At 49.0% G+C, this 16,128-nt stretch overlaps 5 protein-coding genes across 5 annotated transcripts; 2 read left to right on the top strand and 3 right to left on the bottom strand.

The window, feature by feature from the left end:
* Positions 1-28: 28 nt before the first annotated feature.
* BDR25DRAFT_268308 (Actin/actin-like protein) lies at positions 29-1,799 on the bottom strand. The gene is made up of 4 exons (XM_033687099.1): positions 1,606-1,799; positions 1,051-1,549; positions 504-999; positions 29-456 (listed from the first exon to the last, which is right to left on the bottom strand). Exons 1-4 carry the CDS (start codon positions 1,655-1,657, stop codon positions 106-108), a joined length of 1,398 nt encoding a protein of 465 aa, XP_033543650.1. The 5' UTR covers positions 1,658-1,799; the 3' UTR covers positions 29-105.
* Positions 1,800-1,942: 143 nt separating this feature from the next.
* On the top strand, positions 1,943-4,013 carry BDR25DRAFT_327866 (MBOAT-domain-containing protein; the record flags this gene model as incomplete). Its single annotated transcript, XM_033692353.1, has 3 exons — positions 1,943-2,216; positions 2,272-2,339; positions 2,388-4,013. The coding sequence occupies 3 exons, from the start codon at positions 1,943-1,945 to the stop codon at positions 4,011-4,013; spliced, it is 1,968 nt and encodes a 655-aa protein (XP_033543649.1).
* Positions 4,014-7,067: 3,054 nt separating this feature from the next.
* BDR25DRAFT_293266 (glycoside hydrolase) lies at positions 7,068-8,495 on the top strand. The gene is made up of 2 exons (XM_033688707.1): positions 7,068-7,226; positions 7,302-8,495. Exons 1-2 carry the CDS (start codon positions 7,200-7,202, stop codon positions 8,382-8,384), a joined length of 1,110 nt encoding a protein of 369 aa, XP_033543648.1. The 5' UTR covers positions 7,068-7,199; the 3' UTR covers positions 8,385-8,495.
* A 619-nt stretch (positions 8,496-9,114) lies between these two features.
* BDR25DRAFT_268298 (protein disulfide isomerase) lies at positions 9,115-11,401 on the bottom strand. The gene is made up of 3 exons (XM_033687098.1): positions 11,135-11,401; positions 10,037-11,072; positions 9,115-9,984 (listed from the first exon to the last, which is right to left on the bottom strand). The coding sequence occupies exons 1-3, from the start codon at positions 11,256-11,258 to the stop codon at positions 9,573-9,575; spliced, it is 1,572 nt and encodes a 523-aa protein (XP_033543647.1). The 5' UTR covers positions 11,259-11,401; the 3' UTR covers positions 9,115-9,572.
* A 1,473-nt stretch (positions 11,402-12,874) lies between these two features.
* On the bottom strand, positions 12,875-13,987 carry BDR25DRAFT_236634 (uncharacterized protein; the record flags this gene model as incomplete). Its single annotated transcript, XM_033685553.1, has 2 exons — positions 12,875-13,706; positions 13,827-13,987. 2 exons carry the CDS (start codon positions 13,985-13,987, stop codon positions 12,875-12,877), a joined length of 993 nt encoding a protein of 330 aa, XP_033543646.1.
* Positions 13,988-16,128: the final 2,141 nt, after the last annotated feature.

Genomic DNA, 16,128 nt, shown 5'->3' with positions numbered 1-16,128 from the left:
TACAAAGACTAATCAAAGTCGTTGGACTCGCTGAGCCGCCCAGCTTTTGACTCCTCGACGCCAGGCAGAGTGCTTTTCAAGACCGATTCTCCATACCGCATTATCTCACTTACACCTCTTTTCCACGATATTGACTCCGTGCTCTTCATACTCTTTCCTTGAAATCCAAAGCTGGTGGAAAGTACCCAAACTCGCAAGGATGCTGCCTCCAATCCATGCCGCGTACTTGCGTTCGACCACAGAACCCGGTGCAATTAGTTTGTTACGAGTTGAGGGATAGATCGCGTTAATTTCGTAGTTCAAACGATCGTTGAACTTATAGAGCAGAGTCGAGCCACCTGTGACAACGATGTTCTGGAGAAGAAGGGGTCGCTGATCGGTATCCACCTGTTGTATGGCTGCTTGAACAAGCCGGGGAATGGTGTGCTCATCCTTTGGGCGTGGGTTCTCAGCATCCTAAGTTCCAATTAGGATCTTCTAATATGTCAGACGACTATCCTTACCTGCAGAGCAGCACCGGCATCGAACAACGCTTCTGCGGCCCTATATCTATCTACGCCGAAAACCTGGTTCCAGCCATCTGGCATCTCAAATGGCCTACCAGGCTGGGACTTGGCAATCTCTTCATTAGTGCCATTGCTGAAGCGACCAGGTCCAGGCCACACTTCCACGACTGACTCTTTGAACTCGGTCAGGACGCGCTCTTCCTCGTGTCGATGGAAGGATTCCATTAGCGGTATCTCAAAACTCTTGTATATAGCCTGCGATGGTGCACCAGCATCGACTTGAGTTTTAGAGGCTACCTTGTAGTGCGGTGTGAGGGGGATTTCGGGCTGTGATTGCTTGAAGATCATGCGGATCTGGTTGGAGACGAAGTTTCCGGCGAGCGGTGACTTCTGGACGCCCTTTTTTAGTACCATGCCATCCAGCACCGGCGTAACTGAGGTAATTGAGGCCCCAACATCAATGATTATACCCGAAGCCTTCCCCGACGCAAACCTATAACTGAGGTTAGCAACTTGCCACAGACCCGGCGGTACTCGCACTTACGCCGCTAGAACCCCAGTCTTTTGCAGATAGAATGCCGGCGTACCCCACTCCTCCATGGCAATCTCGATGCATTTTTCCCTCGCCTTCTGCGAATTCCATCCCGGCTCTGTCATCAATAGCGGGCTCTCTTCCAGCGGCTTCTCCATGTTCTCGAGACCTTCTATGTCGATATCCATATCATCACCATTCGCATCGTTCAGCCCATTCTTTCCCGGGTTTCCTGGCTTTGAGCCCGTAAGGCGCGATGTGATGGCATATTCCCAAATCTTTGTCGCCGTGTCCCAATCTTCGACAATGCCATCTGAGCCCCAAGGGTTCTTAATTTCGAGGTTGGGGACAGGGTTGTGTATCGCATTTTCGCCAAAGAAGTATTGCGGGCTCGAGTCAGAGTCGATGTGGCCATAGAAGGATGGGCAGACGGACTTAGGAACGTCTTCCCCGGCGAAGCCTGCCCGCGTGGTCGAGTAGCCGGGGTCAAGAACTATGGCGGAGACCTCATCTGTGCAGGTGATCAGTACAGAGGCAGGAGTGACGAAGCTGCACCGAGCAACGGACCTCCAGCATACTCGTTCGCGTTCGGTGCCGTCGAGGAGTTGGGAATATTCATTGCGCAACGCTATCTCGAAACGTGAAGCTTCGTGCAGGGTGTAATCCGTCGTGTCTAGCGCATTGACACGTTAAAATTCGGCCTATATCCGTATTTAGGCCGTGGAGGGGTGGATGTCGGGGATGTTGAAGAAGGGAAGCTGTCGCATCGCGAAGCTGCAGTTGCCCCGTTCGCGAGCCTTCCTTCGCAAACCTAATTAACCTCACCACAACCCCCACAATCCTCCACTTGCACAACGCCCTCACTTCTAGGCTCTGCTATGACATAAGAATCATCGGAATCGCCATGGCCTTCCGCAGTCTCCGGAAGTTGTACTCGCTAGACACACTCGACACTCGCTTCACTATACCAGCCACCGCAACCCCGAAAGAAGCTCTAGAAGAAGCCAATGTGGATCCAGCGAAGCCAGGACCCGTTCAAAGCGGGCGGTCGAAAGGAGATAGTTCCGCTGAGAGCGTTCAGCCTTCGCGATGGAACACACCAGAGTTCTATTTCTACTATTTTGTTTTCCTAACCGCAATCCCTTCCATGTGCAAGTCGGTGCATGATGTATCACGAGGTCAGTACAACGAAGGAGCACCACTGCAAGGACAACTTATTGAATCGCAATGAAGAATCACACCCAAACTACTCCCATTTCGCTCCTTTGCTCTCAAATGGTTGGGTACCTGGCCGTAAAGTTGTACGTGTTCCCCTCTTTCACTTCGGGCAATTGCTGAGCCTTTTCCAGGACAACTCGGATGCTCAGTACTCTGGCTTCCGCCAGAACATGCCATACTTATTTGCTATTGTTCTACTCCATCCAATCCTTCGGAAGGCCTATGATTCGTTCTGGAGAGCAGACACCTACGCTCAAGTGCGCCCATTTAATGGTGGAGACGGTCAGCTGACCCAAGGTTTAACTTCAGCGGCCGCTGCAGACGCTCGACTTGAACAACGCATCTCTTTCGATGTCGGCTTCGCCATCTTATTCATAGGTGCCCTTCATGGATTCTCTGTGTTGAAGATTTTCGCTATTCTGTATATCAACTACAGCATAGCTAAGAAGGTCCCAAGATCATACATGCCAGCCGTTACCTGGGGTTTCAACATTGGCATAATGTTCGCAAATGAGCTATGTAGGGGCTATTCATATGCCTCGATCCTCGGCGCCTTCCTCCCCTCGACCTCTGGCCCGGAGAAGGAGCAGCCAAGAGCGAATCTAGGGACTATGCTTGACCAGTATGGCGGCCTCATGTCAAGATGGGAGGTTCTTTTCAACTTCACTGTGTTACGCCTCATAAGCTTCAACCTCGACTACTACTGGAGTTTAAACTCTAGAGGGAATAGTCCAGTCGAGGTGCGACCTTATTCTCTTCTCTCTCCCGACAAAGCTAATGGCATCAAGAAGAAGCAGCTCGATCCCTCAAATCTTTCCGAAAGAGATCGTATTTCAATACCAGCAAAAGCCACGGACTTCTCCTTCCGTAACTATTTTGCATACGCTTTGTATTCTCCGCTATTCCTTACCGGCCCAATTGTTACATTTAACGACTACATGTCGCAATTGAGGTACCGACCACACAGCATAACCACGAAAAGAACAACGCTGTACGCAATTCGATTCATCATTTGTCTCCTCGTCATGGAAATTATGATTCACTACATGTATATGGTTGCCATATTTAAAGCGAAACCGGACTGGAACCAATATACTCCATTTCAGCTAAGTATGCTTGGGTTTTTTAACCTTAAGCACATTTGGCTTAAACTACTCCTTCCGTGGCGATTCTTTCGACTCTGGGCCTTGCTAGATGGTATTGACCCTCCGGAAAACATGGTACGGTGCATGAGCGACAATTACTCCGTCATGGCCTTCTGGCGTGGCTGGCATCGAAGTTTCAACAAATGGAGTGTCAGATATCTCTACATTCCCCTGGGAGGCAGTGCCTTTCCAGGGGCTTGGGGCAAAGCGAGAGGGATCTTCAATTACTTAGCCGTCTTCACCTTCATTGCAATTTGGCATGATATCCAACTTCGATTGTTGATGTGGGGATGGCTGGTCACTTTGTTCGTTGTTCCAGAGCTCATTGCATCTATGCTGTTCCCTGCACGCAAATGGAAAAACAACCCTAATACATATCGCGTGATTTGTGGAGTTGGGGCTGTAGCGAATATCTTAATGTTAATGGCTGCAAATTTAGTCGGATTTGCGCTAGGATTGGACGGTCTTGATGGATTAGTCAAGGGCATTGTTGGGAGTTATTCTGGGCTTGCGTTCTTCTGGGCGGCGTGCGGTGCTCTGTTTGTTGGAAGCCAGGTCATGTTTGAGGTGAGGGAGCAGGAGAAGCGGGAGGGAGTTAAGATGAAATGCTGAGGCGGTTGCGCTCGTGTGCTAATCTGCTTCATAGACTAGTTTCTACCTAGCACCTTCCATTGCAAAGGAAGAAATTATGGTTATTGTTGATCGTCCCGTCGAAAAGAGAAACCCATTCCCAAGTTTCATGAGCCAAAAAATCTTTAATCAAAACCACGCATGTGTTAATAACGATGTCACATGGCAAGACTGAAGTGGAAATAGGTTGTTCTTGGTTTTACCTTTCTACCTGGATGAGGCTCTGCAATTTACCAACTTCAAAATAGAAAACAAAAAGAACGACAAGCGGCAAACACAGAAAAAAAAGGATATTATAGGGAACATAACACGCTAAACCCAGCACTATCAAAAACATAAAAGCAAAAGGAATGGGTTGAACCCATGAGGTTTCCAAAGATTCACGAAGTGCAGTTTTGTGCGGAGCTCGCGGCCACTTCTGGTAAAAGGCAAGAAATGGGTTCGTACAAGTTCTCGCACTGCACAAGTTATATTTCAAAAATATTTGGTTTATAGAGTCCCTGAGCGAGGGGTGTTGTAAAGAAAAAAAATTGGATAAGCGCAAAAACAAAATTTGGCGGTAGCAAGCGAAAGGTGGGGAGGGCGGTAGGGCGCGGGAAGGGTCGCCTCAGAACGTGGCAGGTGCGGTCGTGATCCAAATCGGAATTGCCCCGGCTATGCCGCTCTTGCTAGGTTATTATTTACGTGCGAAATCTCGAAAATGCGAAATGTGGTGCAGCCTGCCATCGATGTGCGAAATACGAGCGAGGTTTGTGCGAATTATGCAGCCCCCTTTCGGCTGTGAACGGGCGCCGGCTCTACTTTCTGCCGATGTCACATCATCACACCTTCACGACGCCTGTGAATATCTTCTTGTGTTCCAGTTCAAATGATCTTTCACTTCCTACCCACCCCTGATCTTCCTCCGCATGATTACCTCTTTTCCCTCCCTTGACTTAATCTTAGACGCATGCTATCGGAAACTCTTCGAAGTCAAATACGATAAAGGATCTATAGTCTCTATACAAGGTCTAATTGTTTAAGAATACAGTAGCTTTTGGCCAATCAAGTCTCATGAATCCATTAGAAGTGGCCACCAACTAGATATTCTGACCAGTTCTCCAATAGGCTGACTGCACTCGCAGAAGGAATGTCTTCTTCGCTTTCCATACGAAAGGAGGAGGCTCTCATTACCTCCACCATCAAGCAATAGTCAGGTTTGAAGAGACTCGGAGAACATCATTTATACCGTAAACTAACGCTGAGTATCAGGACATGTCATGTATTTAAATAGGCGCCTCCCCATTTCCTCGTGCGTTGCCACACCTTTCTTTAGAACTCGATACTAGAATCATCGTACTAAGGCAATCCTGGCGCACTCTGGTTGCCTATTTACTCGCGTCATCGTGGAAACTCAGTGGAGCTGATGCAGTTGAATACATCTAGTGCAAAGTTCGAGATTATCGGTTGGTTTATGGTAACCATTCGTTGGTCAGTCTGAGTGTTCATTTGATCTCGCAGGGGCCCTACTCCAATTCCTTTCTGCTCGTGACAATTCATCAGCCCCAATCTTGGACCAGCATTCCTGGTCTACTGTACCTTCCCATCTAACGTAAAACGACCAAGATAGAGTCTATCTATTAAACATCTTGCTGCAATAAAGGAGGATGCTAATTAGATGAAGAATTTCGTCCGGAATTAACCCCCTCATGCTCCCCGTTAGGTGAAAAGATGCAGTGGCAAATTCTGTGCACACTTCAGCTTCGTTTGTTCTATCCTGTTTCCCTTCTCCAGTCCACGACCACACCCTGAGTATTGTTCTAGGCGCTTGCGGAAATTGAGGTCATAGGTACACCGAGGTCGCTGTCTAGGCGACTCTAAAAACACCATGCGATATACAGCATGTTATCACATAATCTAGAACAGGACTTGGGTGGATTCGATCTGTTAAACCTCTTGTGAGAATCAAGGAGATCACCATCAAGATTCGAACTTCTATCCTAAATTACCCTTCCATGTTCCACGTTAGGTGACAAGATGCAGGAAGCATGGCTGCAGGCTTCACGCCCTGTGACTGCATATGTCCTTTCACCTCTCCGCCGGATACTCCCAGTAATCATAGCACACCTTCCGCGACCTTCCCACTCAGGCGGCAACTTCCCGAGGCTATCCCAAAATTTTCTAGGTAGCAAAATAACAAAAGCGATGTCGTTAATACCTCACACCGCAGTCCTCCTTGTTGAGCCTCTTCAGCATAAACCAGAGCAGACTAGTCAGGAACGTATGGCCCGTGCACTACCTGCTGTCAAACAAACCTCCACCGCCCTTGCTTCTTCTTCTTTGTCTTCTTCTTTCTCTTCTCCCTATTTTATCCAGAAAACACACTTTTTTCTCTGATACTAACTTCCAGCTTTCAAATACCCGGTCCTTTCTTCTTTCTTCCCGCTACATGTTAGCGTACTCAAGGTAGATACACTCCTTCAATCCCTACCTCATTCCACTCCTTCCACCTGCCACTGGTCGTGCCACAGCTTCCAACATTCCTGGCCTTATCGCTTCATTCTCCGTGGCTGTGCCCACGTTTTCGTCCAATCTCCCCCCCCCTTCATTCCTTCACTCTCGCCTCTGAACTGGTTTACTTCATCGGCAGTTACTCCATCGGCAATTACTTATACAATCCGAAGCTTCTTATTAGCAATCACATCGGGAGCTAGTTCTCGTAAGTTCAGCTCTCTCTCCCTTCCTTTCACCTTTCCACCGGCACCGGCCTGCTTCCTCCTGCGGTCCTCGAGTCTCACCGCTTGCGTCATATTACTCGCTGCATTCGTTGCTGACGCCCCTGGACGGCACTATCAGTCGCTATCCTCTCTTCTTCACAAGCATATATTTTCGAGGTCGCCTTCTACAAGCTACAAAAATTGCTGAACAATATGAGACTAGCCAAGGGAATCTTCGTGGTTGGTACCATTGGTGCTGCGATTGGAGGAATTGGTGTGAACGCTCAGCCGCACAGTAAGCGCGCCTTAACGCCAGCGAAGCTCTACAACCTACCTAAGGCATGATACAGAGATCAAACGTGGTCTGGTCACAGAGGTCACTTTCACGACCGTCACTGTGGCCGGTGTCATAGTCTGGGTTGATGAGAACAGCGCTCCGTACTCAACCGAGGCGGTGAGTATAGTCACAACTATGGAGACAACTGCGACCGAACTCCCGGTGTCCCCCTCAGCTTCTGAGCTGGCCAACAATGCTATGGCTGTTCCATCTTCGTTTGCTCCAAGTTCCCCCGAGTCTTTTGTTATCCCGTATACATCTTCCAAGACTCCAGTGATCACTTCTGCCCCATTGACCTCCTCATCCATTTCTGTCGTATCATCCATGGATTCAATCTCTTCAGTTATCTCTTCAATCCCGCCAGTTTTGGTTTCGGCCGCTCCTGCTGAATCATCTTCTCTGGACACGTCTTCGATGGCTCCCAGCTCAATTGCAGAACCTTCATACGCTCCGCCACTGCCAGACACATCGTCCACCGCTACCACGAAGTCGTATACTACTTCAAGTCCGCAGGCATCTTCCAACACTTGGTTTCCAATCGGCGTTGCTTGGGATGCCTTTTCTATGATCAACGGCCAGCCGCAATGCAAGACAGAATCACAGGTCGCTAGCGAATTCGAAATCATCAAAGAATACGAAGTCGTTCGAACATACGGAATTGGGTGCTCTCAAGTTGATCTAGTAGTACAACACGCAGTTGCGAATGGACAAAAGCTGATGTTGGGTTTCTATCTGCCAGATGAGACACCGTCCGATGCAGTTGAAGCGTTCTCTAGCGCCATTGAGGAATACGCGAAGAGCAATTGGGATGTGGTCATCGCAGTCACAGTGGAGAATGAACGAGCGTCAGATCACCAACTTACCACCTCGGCTATTGTCGATGCAATAAACCAGACTCGGGAGGGTCTCCGTGCGGTCCACTACGATGGCCCGGTTGGAGCTGTTGAAACTGCAGCATTTACTATTAGCGATCCGACCATTTGCGATAATTCCGACCTCGCGTTCGTTAACATCCACCCCTTCTTCGATGAGAACACTGAGGCTCCAAATTCTGGCCAGTTTGTTAAAGACCAGGTCGCCCTAGTCGAGAAAGTCTGTCCAAGCAAACGAGTTATTGTTATGGAGTCCGGGTGGCCATACCAGGGTCAGGCGCATGGCAAAGCTATACCAAGCCGTGATAACCAGAAGGTGGCCATCGAGTCCCTCCGAAGCAGTTTTAGCCAAGACCTAATCCTCCTATCCCCGTTCGACTCCACTTGGAAGATGGAGACCGCAGAGACCTTTTATGCTGAGCGTCATTGGGGCTTTCTCTCCACTTAAGGGACTCCTATGGTCTACCGTGATTCCCTGCTTTTTTTTTGGTTTTCAACCTGCATGACAACAGCCTAGGTCTGTCCACACCAGCAAAGGGCATCTATTGCTAGGATGAATACATGACGGGTACTTTATGTAACATAGTTAGCCCAAATGAATGAGAGATGAACCCGTTCTTCGCGTATGCTTTGCCTGCCCCTGTCTTCTCTTACATTACAAGAGACCTATATGTTGACTGTTTCAATGGGAAAGCTGCTGTTCAGAACAAACCCATAAGAACATAGAGGGCGGACTTCAACGCCGGCATAGTAGCAAAGGATTAACTGTAACAGACCCTCGTAAATAGCAATGTTTTAACAGAGGCTGGATAATACCTTGCTACGGACAAACTGTACACTGCTCAACTTTCGCGCGTGGCTATTCCCGATACACTCTATTAGAGCAGACAGCTTAAGTGGTTCAGTAAAACTGTACAGGAAATCCATAGACATTGACATGCCTTCCTTCCTTTTGTATTCATACCATTAGAGTTCTAACTAGACATTCTTCGGTTATGGAATATGATATGTTAGCGATGCTTGTAGCCAGGTGCATATTGCTTGATTTCGAGATGGCCACGAGAAGCAGTAGTGAATTAACGAGAAAGACGGGACATAGAAGATGTACAAGATTACTCGGTTGAATTACCTAGTCCCCACGGAAATTTAAGAGTAAAGACTCGGTCTTCGAATCGGTGGCTAGAATGAGTGGGGGCAACAAAAGGGTGCAAAAATTGTGCTCTTAATTAGACCACATCCTGTTCTGCCATGTGTGGATGTGGGTTGTAGACATTTAGTGAGAGAAATAATCAAAGACAAAACCTGGTGGTGAGTATATGCGTACAATATGGAGGTGTCGGATTCCACAATCACAATCACACAATAACATCAATAGACCCATCCAAAGAAGAAAGAACACCATAACACCGTTAAAGCTGGCCTGTAACCCCAACCTAACCCGCAAGGGCGCACAGAGGAATGAAAATAATCCCCACTTCTCCTCATCTCGCAATCCCATGTGTCAATCATGTCTCTTTTGTCTCGTGCAGCCCCGCAATTTCCATCCAGTCCATCCGTCCAACTTACAGTCGCTGAGCCATCTAGATATATAGAGACAGGCTTAGGCAGAAAAGTGGAAAAAGATCACATTGATATTTTACAATTCATCGTGGACCTCCCCAGCAGCGCTCTTGGCTGCCTCCGTAGCTTCCGAGGCTGCGGACTTAACGCTCTCAGTGACCTCCTCGGCCTTCTCTGAGGCGGCAGGGGCTTGCTCGGGAATGTCCTCCTCCTTCTCCTCACGGAGCTCGGGCTCCTCGGGGACAGCGGCCTCAACCTTGTGTGAGCCGTTCTCTTTGATGAACTGGGCGAGGTCTTCGATAGTTCGGGAGCCAGAGTAGTCAATCGGAGAATCCTTCTTTCCGGCGGGGAAGAGCTTGATAGTGGGGAAGCCCTGGATCTCATCTGGAACATCGTTGGCGGTGGCGTCAACCTTGGCGACGGTTACGAGCTTGGACAGATCCTCTGAAGAATACATAGCGGCAAGCTCCTCATACTTGGGAGCGAGACTGAACATTGTGTTAGCCCCTGGAACGTAGCCAGAGAGATGGAAGCACTTACGCCTTGCAGTGTCCGCACCATGGTGCATAGAACTCAAGAAGGACGTCCTTGTCGTTGTTGATGACAACTTCTTCGTAGTTCTTGGCAACGACAACGGTGACTGGACCTTCCTGCTTCTCGGGGATTGGCTCAGACTTGACACTGGGCTCAACCTTTCCAGCGAGGAAATCGTCAACGAACTCGCCAACCTCCTTCTCGGTGATTTTCTTGTCCTGGTCATATGGGTACTTCTGGTTCTTGTCCGTTCGCTGGATGGCAAAGGCGGGGAACTTGCCAACCTCAAGGTTGAGATTGCCAGCGTGCTGGCCGAAAGCCTTAGCGTCAATAGTAGCGAAGTTGACGGCGCCCTTGTGCTTCTGAGCAAGGGGTTTCAGCTCCTTGGCGAGCGTGTCCCGTTCCTCTTGGGTCTCGGCGAAGATGTATGCGAGGGGAATTCCGGCGGCCATGTAGCCGCTGTACGTCTCCGGGCCGACCTCGCCAACGAGGGGAACGGAAGAAACCTTGGCGAACGTCTCGATGGTCTCCTTCTCGAACTTGTCCGTGAAGACGTCCTTGCCCTCGTCGAACGACTTGTACAGCACAAGACCGGGCTGCTCGACGCCCTCAGCCTTGGCCAGTTCGGCGTCGTTGGTGGCACCGAAAAGATAGTTGTCGCGGAGACCGTTGGCAACGGCGGTGAAGGTCTCGTTGGAGGCCTTGTCGTCGGCGGCGAAGTAAGCGACCAGGACCACCTTGTCGGCCGTCTTGAACTCCTCAATCGTGTCCTTGTTGATGTCCGAAACAGCGGGGAGCGATTGCTTCGTCATGTACGATATGATAGCATCCGCTTTCCGCTGGCCGGTGTAGGGGCTGATGTTGTCTGGTCCCCGGAAGACCTTGAGGGTGGGATAGCCCTCGACGCCATACTGCTGACAGAGGTCCTGCTCCTCAGTGCAGTCGATCTTAGCCAACTGGATGTCCTTCTCCTTCAATGTCGTCGCGGCCGTCTCATACTCGGGCGCAAGGGCCTTGCAATGGCCGCACCACGGGGCGAAGACTGCGGTGAGTGTTAGATCACCAATTGCTGAATGAAGCTAAAAGAATGACGGGGTGTCATACACTCTGCTAGAACGAGGTCATGCTCCTCCACAAAGCCCTTGAACGTGTCCTTCTTCAGCTCGTGGACGTCGGATGCAAGGGCGACAGAGGCCAAAAGGCCGCAGAGCGGAATGCTGTAACGCATCGTAGACAGAAATTAGAAGGCGAAGGAAAAAAAAAAGAAGCTGGTTTGATTGTCCCTTGGGGGTTGGTGGAAATGGACTGGATCAGCAGGCGACGGAGGGGGATTTTATTGTAGCCAGTTTGGTGGCGCTCACTGGTGAAAAGCCAAAGGTAAGGTGTCAACTTGGAAATCAGCCTCTCTTAGCCCCGGCGCCAAGCTTGGGGTACTAGACCTCCAACCACCCTTACCCTCGTCCAGCGGCGGTATTGGACACGTTGAGCCCTCTAGCCTCTCTCCTGGTAACACCCTCTACCCTCTGCGTCCCGAATCCAGGGGCACATATTACAGCCACAACGCATTCACTCTTTGTCCTAGCGAGCCTCTAATTCCTCGCCCTATCCGGCTAGCACAAAGCCCCTGCAGATCTCTAAGAGCTTTATTAATATCACTAAGTACGGATCCGTACCACCCATTATATACGAGTTACGAACTCTGCGCACGAGGCCAGGTGGTCTTTGGCATGCTGACCATGATTGAAAATCAACCTCAGGGGCCGCAAGTTTCGCGTGGTGTGATGGCTCGGCAGCTCGCTTTTCAATGGTTGAGTAAGCATGTGTGAAGCTCCAACACCACTGGATCTTGTTGAAACTGTACGAGCTGTGCACAGGAGGCAGAGGATTCAACCATAGATAACTCAGGTAAATTCTCAACAAAAGCAGTGCACTAATCTTCAGAGGATTTCCCTTCAAAACTAATCTTTCATCCTTAGCACTCCGGTCGAGTAGCGGCGGCGCTTGGTCACATATCCATTCTGTCTGCGATCGCTTTGAGATGTTCGTTGCTGCTGTGAATCTATCATCCATCTTTCTTCTTTTCTTTTGCAACATCTAAGGTCTACCTTGGAGCGATAGGCTATCAGACTCTAACAAAAGATGAACTTCAGCGAATTTTGATGGCTAGCAAGAATGGGTCAACCTGAGGGAGGCATCCAGAAGCTTTTCGATACCCTTCCTCCAAAGCTCCGGATGGCTTCGGGATGTTGAACTACACAAGCGAGCCATTATGATCATAGTTTTGATAGCCCCTACCCAGAACTATCAGGGGTTCTCGCGTAAGCCAAGGGTTCCGGTTTTCAGTTGAGACGGACAAACTAGTATCCTTTTTTGTCAATCTTGTTCTGGGTGAGCAAATATCCGACTTCGGATTTCCTGAATTACTATAGAGTGCCTTCTTTCTTCAAGAACACTCGATGAGGTGACACTATAAACGATACGGCGGTGAAATCCTAAGAGAGCGGTGTGTTTTTCGAAAACACTTAACCTGCCATCAAACAGTAGATGGGGCATACCAACCATTTCGGGAGTGGGAAGAAAGGGTTATCGTTCAAAGACGCCTCATTTCTACTCCTCGATTCTTCACGCAGAGAAACTACGTTCGAGAATCCTAAATTCGGTTATGGCTTAAGGAACATGACGGTATTTCGCGATAGAAGTTCAATGGGTAGACTCCACCCTGCTCATATTTCACATTATGTGATAACACGAAGTACTTTTGATTATTAGTCTGGCTTTAATGTCTTATTACTAAACCTCGAGCATTACGCCTCTGACGAAGGACGATTTCTGCAATCTGCCGATTTATACTACAGGAGCCACCTCCTCCTGCTTTACTTCGCCACCACTCTTCAAGGCCCTCAACCTTTCCTCTTCCTTTCTTTTCATCTCCTGCTGGATCCTCACTCTCTCAGGCACAATACCCTGTCTCTCGCTCGTAATCTTCCACCCTTCCAACCTCTCCTTCCCTAGCACCCTCATGGTTTTTCTCTCCACCACCGAATAATCCCCATCCTCCCTATCAAAGACAAATGGTTGTTTAATACTAACTGGAGGGTTGGTAATGACTCTAACCTGCCGTAACTGATTGTTGCTGGCTGAATGGAGCATCAGTGGATGCATGAGGTAAACGTCGCCGATGACTCCCGTTGCTTCGATAAAGTCTGAATCGGCCATAGACATGGCGATCTCATTGAACCATCTCAATCCAGTCTCCTCTTGCTTGAACGTCGGATTCTGAGCCCTCGGTGTCATCCTCGGACTCACCCCTTCCGGATGCTCGTACAGATGCTTCGCCACAACCCCGATCGCTTTAGGGCAAATCATGGTCCCACCACCCCCAGGGCTGATGTCCGTCCACAACGGAATTACTAAAAGTCCTTGCTCGGGCGAGTCGAGGTAGTGGACGAAGAAGTCTCCATCTATGTGCCAGCCTCTTAGTTCCTGAGGTTTGACTACTTTGTTGCGCTTAGAGGGGGTGCCGAGGTTGACGATGAAGCTGTCTTTCCATGTTGAAGCTTCGGGGTTGACGCGAGAGGACCCCCCAAGGAGGGAACATATACCACCCCAAGCTTTTGGTGCTAGAGTGGCGACGGAGAAGGAGTTGAACCATGGCATGTTCGTTCGTTCGGTGTGCCTGTTCAGATATCAGCCTTAGGTGGCAGCTAAGACATTGAATTAGGTGAAACCGTATGGTTGGCCGCGTCTGGAATTTGGAGGGGGATGCGGACTTGAGCAACAAAGAGACAGAATGTACCATGTTGACACGTCGTTTGGATCCATACCGAGCCGGATCCATAGCGTTTCTTGCAGCTCAGCTGCCTGTTCTCGTGAGAAGCAATTCGACAACTTTATCCACCCGTGCTCAAGGAAGTGTTCAATCTCCGTCAGTGAAAGTTGATATTCTTGTTCTGCCATGCTAATCCAATCCCCTTCAATACTCCCCTCCGAAGAAAATTTTAGTGTACTGATTGTAGCTATGATGTGTATTGTAGCAAAGGGTTAGCCTGGACTTCAAATTCGGGACCTAGGTGCAGCCCTACAATCAGGTAGCGGACGGTTTATAGATTGCTTCCAGAATACTTGAATTTGGGTGTTGCTTCTTTCCAGTGCTGAAGCTACGAAGTAGTTTACCCAATTTAGCCGGTTGACCCAGCTAAGGCTACGTCCGGGGAGGTTGAAATGCGGGGTGAGCCATTCAGGAAAGCCGATGAAACTTCTCGGGGTGCTGGTTCCGAAAAGCGGAAATTATGGCATAATTCCTTCTCATTGCCGCAAATGTTTGATGCGGAAATCCACTGGAAGAGCGGATTGGCGACGTAGATCTGCGGCTCCCAGTTAAAGGTGATCAAGGACGACGCCAGGACTTCAAACGCGAAACACAACTAGAGGGTAATTTAGAACAGAGAATTACATCCAGTCAGCATTCTCTATAATACCAACAAGAGCTTTAACATGAATATTCTACCCTAGTTATGTGCCAAGTTATGTGATAACATACGGAAAGGGTATAGGAAGGTTGAACGGGAACAAAGAGATGTTGACTCCAAAAATTACTAATATGTACGGGCTCGCTAGGGAAAATGCTGGTCAGTTCTCAAAATTGAACCTACGAGGTGCTTTCCTCAAGATGAGTCTACTAGTTTCCGGCCCACCAGGTATAGTTGTTGGTTAGCCCGGCCGTATCAAAGACTAAGTGGCTGCTTAAATTGAGTGGTCTTTCGAGGAAGACTTTCACAAGTCTTGCCCATACTTCAATGGCTGACACATCACACTTGCCCTACTGGCAACGTAGACACCAAAACTTGTACTATCATTACGGGTTGGGTAAGTACGCGTTGTGAGAGAAAACTGGTCCTGGTAGTTAGTGCTAGATTCACAGCAAAGGACACCGTTCGACTCACATTTGCGTGGACTTCCGGCAAGAACGGTCAAGGATAATTAGCGTCGTGACGTCCTCGGTAGAGGTCTTAGCGTATGTATATGGATAGAAGTAACCGGTGACAGTGTAGTTTTAGAACAGGTTAATGGTCGAAGAGTACGTTCTGTTAGCGTTAATTGTGCAGGACACAAGGCCGAAATATATGATCGTATACTCATCTCCCCCCGGGAGACGCTGCAATGGTTAACCCCGCGGTGCCAGCGGAAGGTTGCGGCTAGCTCCATGTGGTCGGTTCCGCTGCCCAAGATCATACTGGAAGATACAGATCTAGCGGCAAATTTTGCTGGGTGGAGTTATTTCTGATTCTAGAAACAACTTCAGGAAGCGGACGAACTCCTAGATTGTAAGCTGTGAATGTGCCGTTGTCATGCTTAACGAGACGATTATTTCCGAGGGCTGTGAGGTTTCCGTCCGAATTCACCAGCCCGTTGCTAATCATAACGAAGAGTTCCCGTGAAAGAGCGAAAGCGCCTTGAAAACCCTTCTGGGTTAGAGCGTAATCGCCCATTTCTTCGGGAGCCTAACCCCACAGTACTCGAGAGTTGTTCTTAGCGTCATTGAAACTAGTAATCGCTTACAATAGTCCCAATCAACAGCACTATCGGCGACTGGCGTAAACCGTGCTGATCCATTCGCTCGTCGAGAGATAAGCCCTTCATTCCAAAACCCCCATTGAGGCCGATAATGAAATTTGACATAGTAGTGAACATCTCCATCCTCGTCATTTGGAGGGAAGAAATTTGAGCGAAGAAGTATTAGATCGTGCGGATAGACTTTTCGGATACCTTACTTACACCTCGAAGTTGAAGGCGTAAGTTCCCGATCCAAGGATGCTTGCAAGGGTAGTATTGTCTGCAGGCTCCCACAAAGCCCCTAAGAAAGTCCAATTGGACAAGTCGCTTGTCGGAGCACTATAGAAGGGAATGCGTGGGCCAATACCTTTGATACCGGAACCAAAACAGCGTAGAAGTGCGGCTCAGTCTATCCAAGAATGGCATCCATTTCTAGCCAGGGCTCAAAGAATGGATCCCTCCAACCGGTGATGTTCCAGCCCTCAGGTGAATGCGAGATAATAGGGTTGCTCTCGTATTTAGTCCAAGCCTCGCCTCCATCTGTC

Source organism: Lindgomyces ingoldianus (genome assembly GCF_010093535.1).
Source record: "Lindgomyces ingoldianus strain ATCC 200398 unplaced genomic scaffold BDR25scaffold_32, whole genome shotgun sequence".
Lineage (NCBI taxonomy): Eukaryota > Fungi > Ascomycota > Dothideomycetes > Pleosporales > Lindgomycetaceae > Lindgomyces > Lindgomyces ingoldianus.
This window is presented reverse-complemented; position numbering and strand designations above follow the sequence as displayed.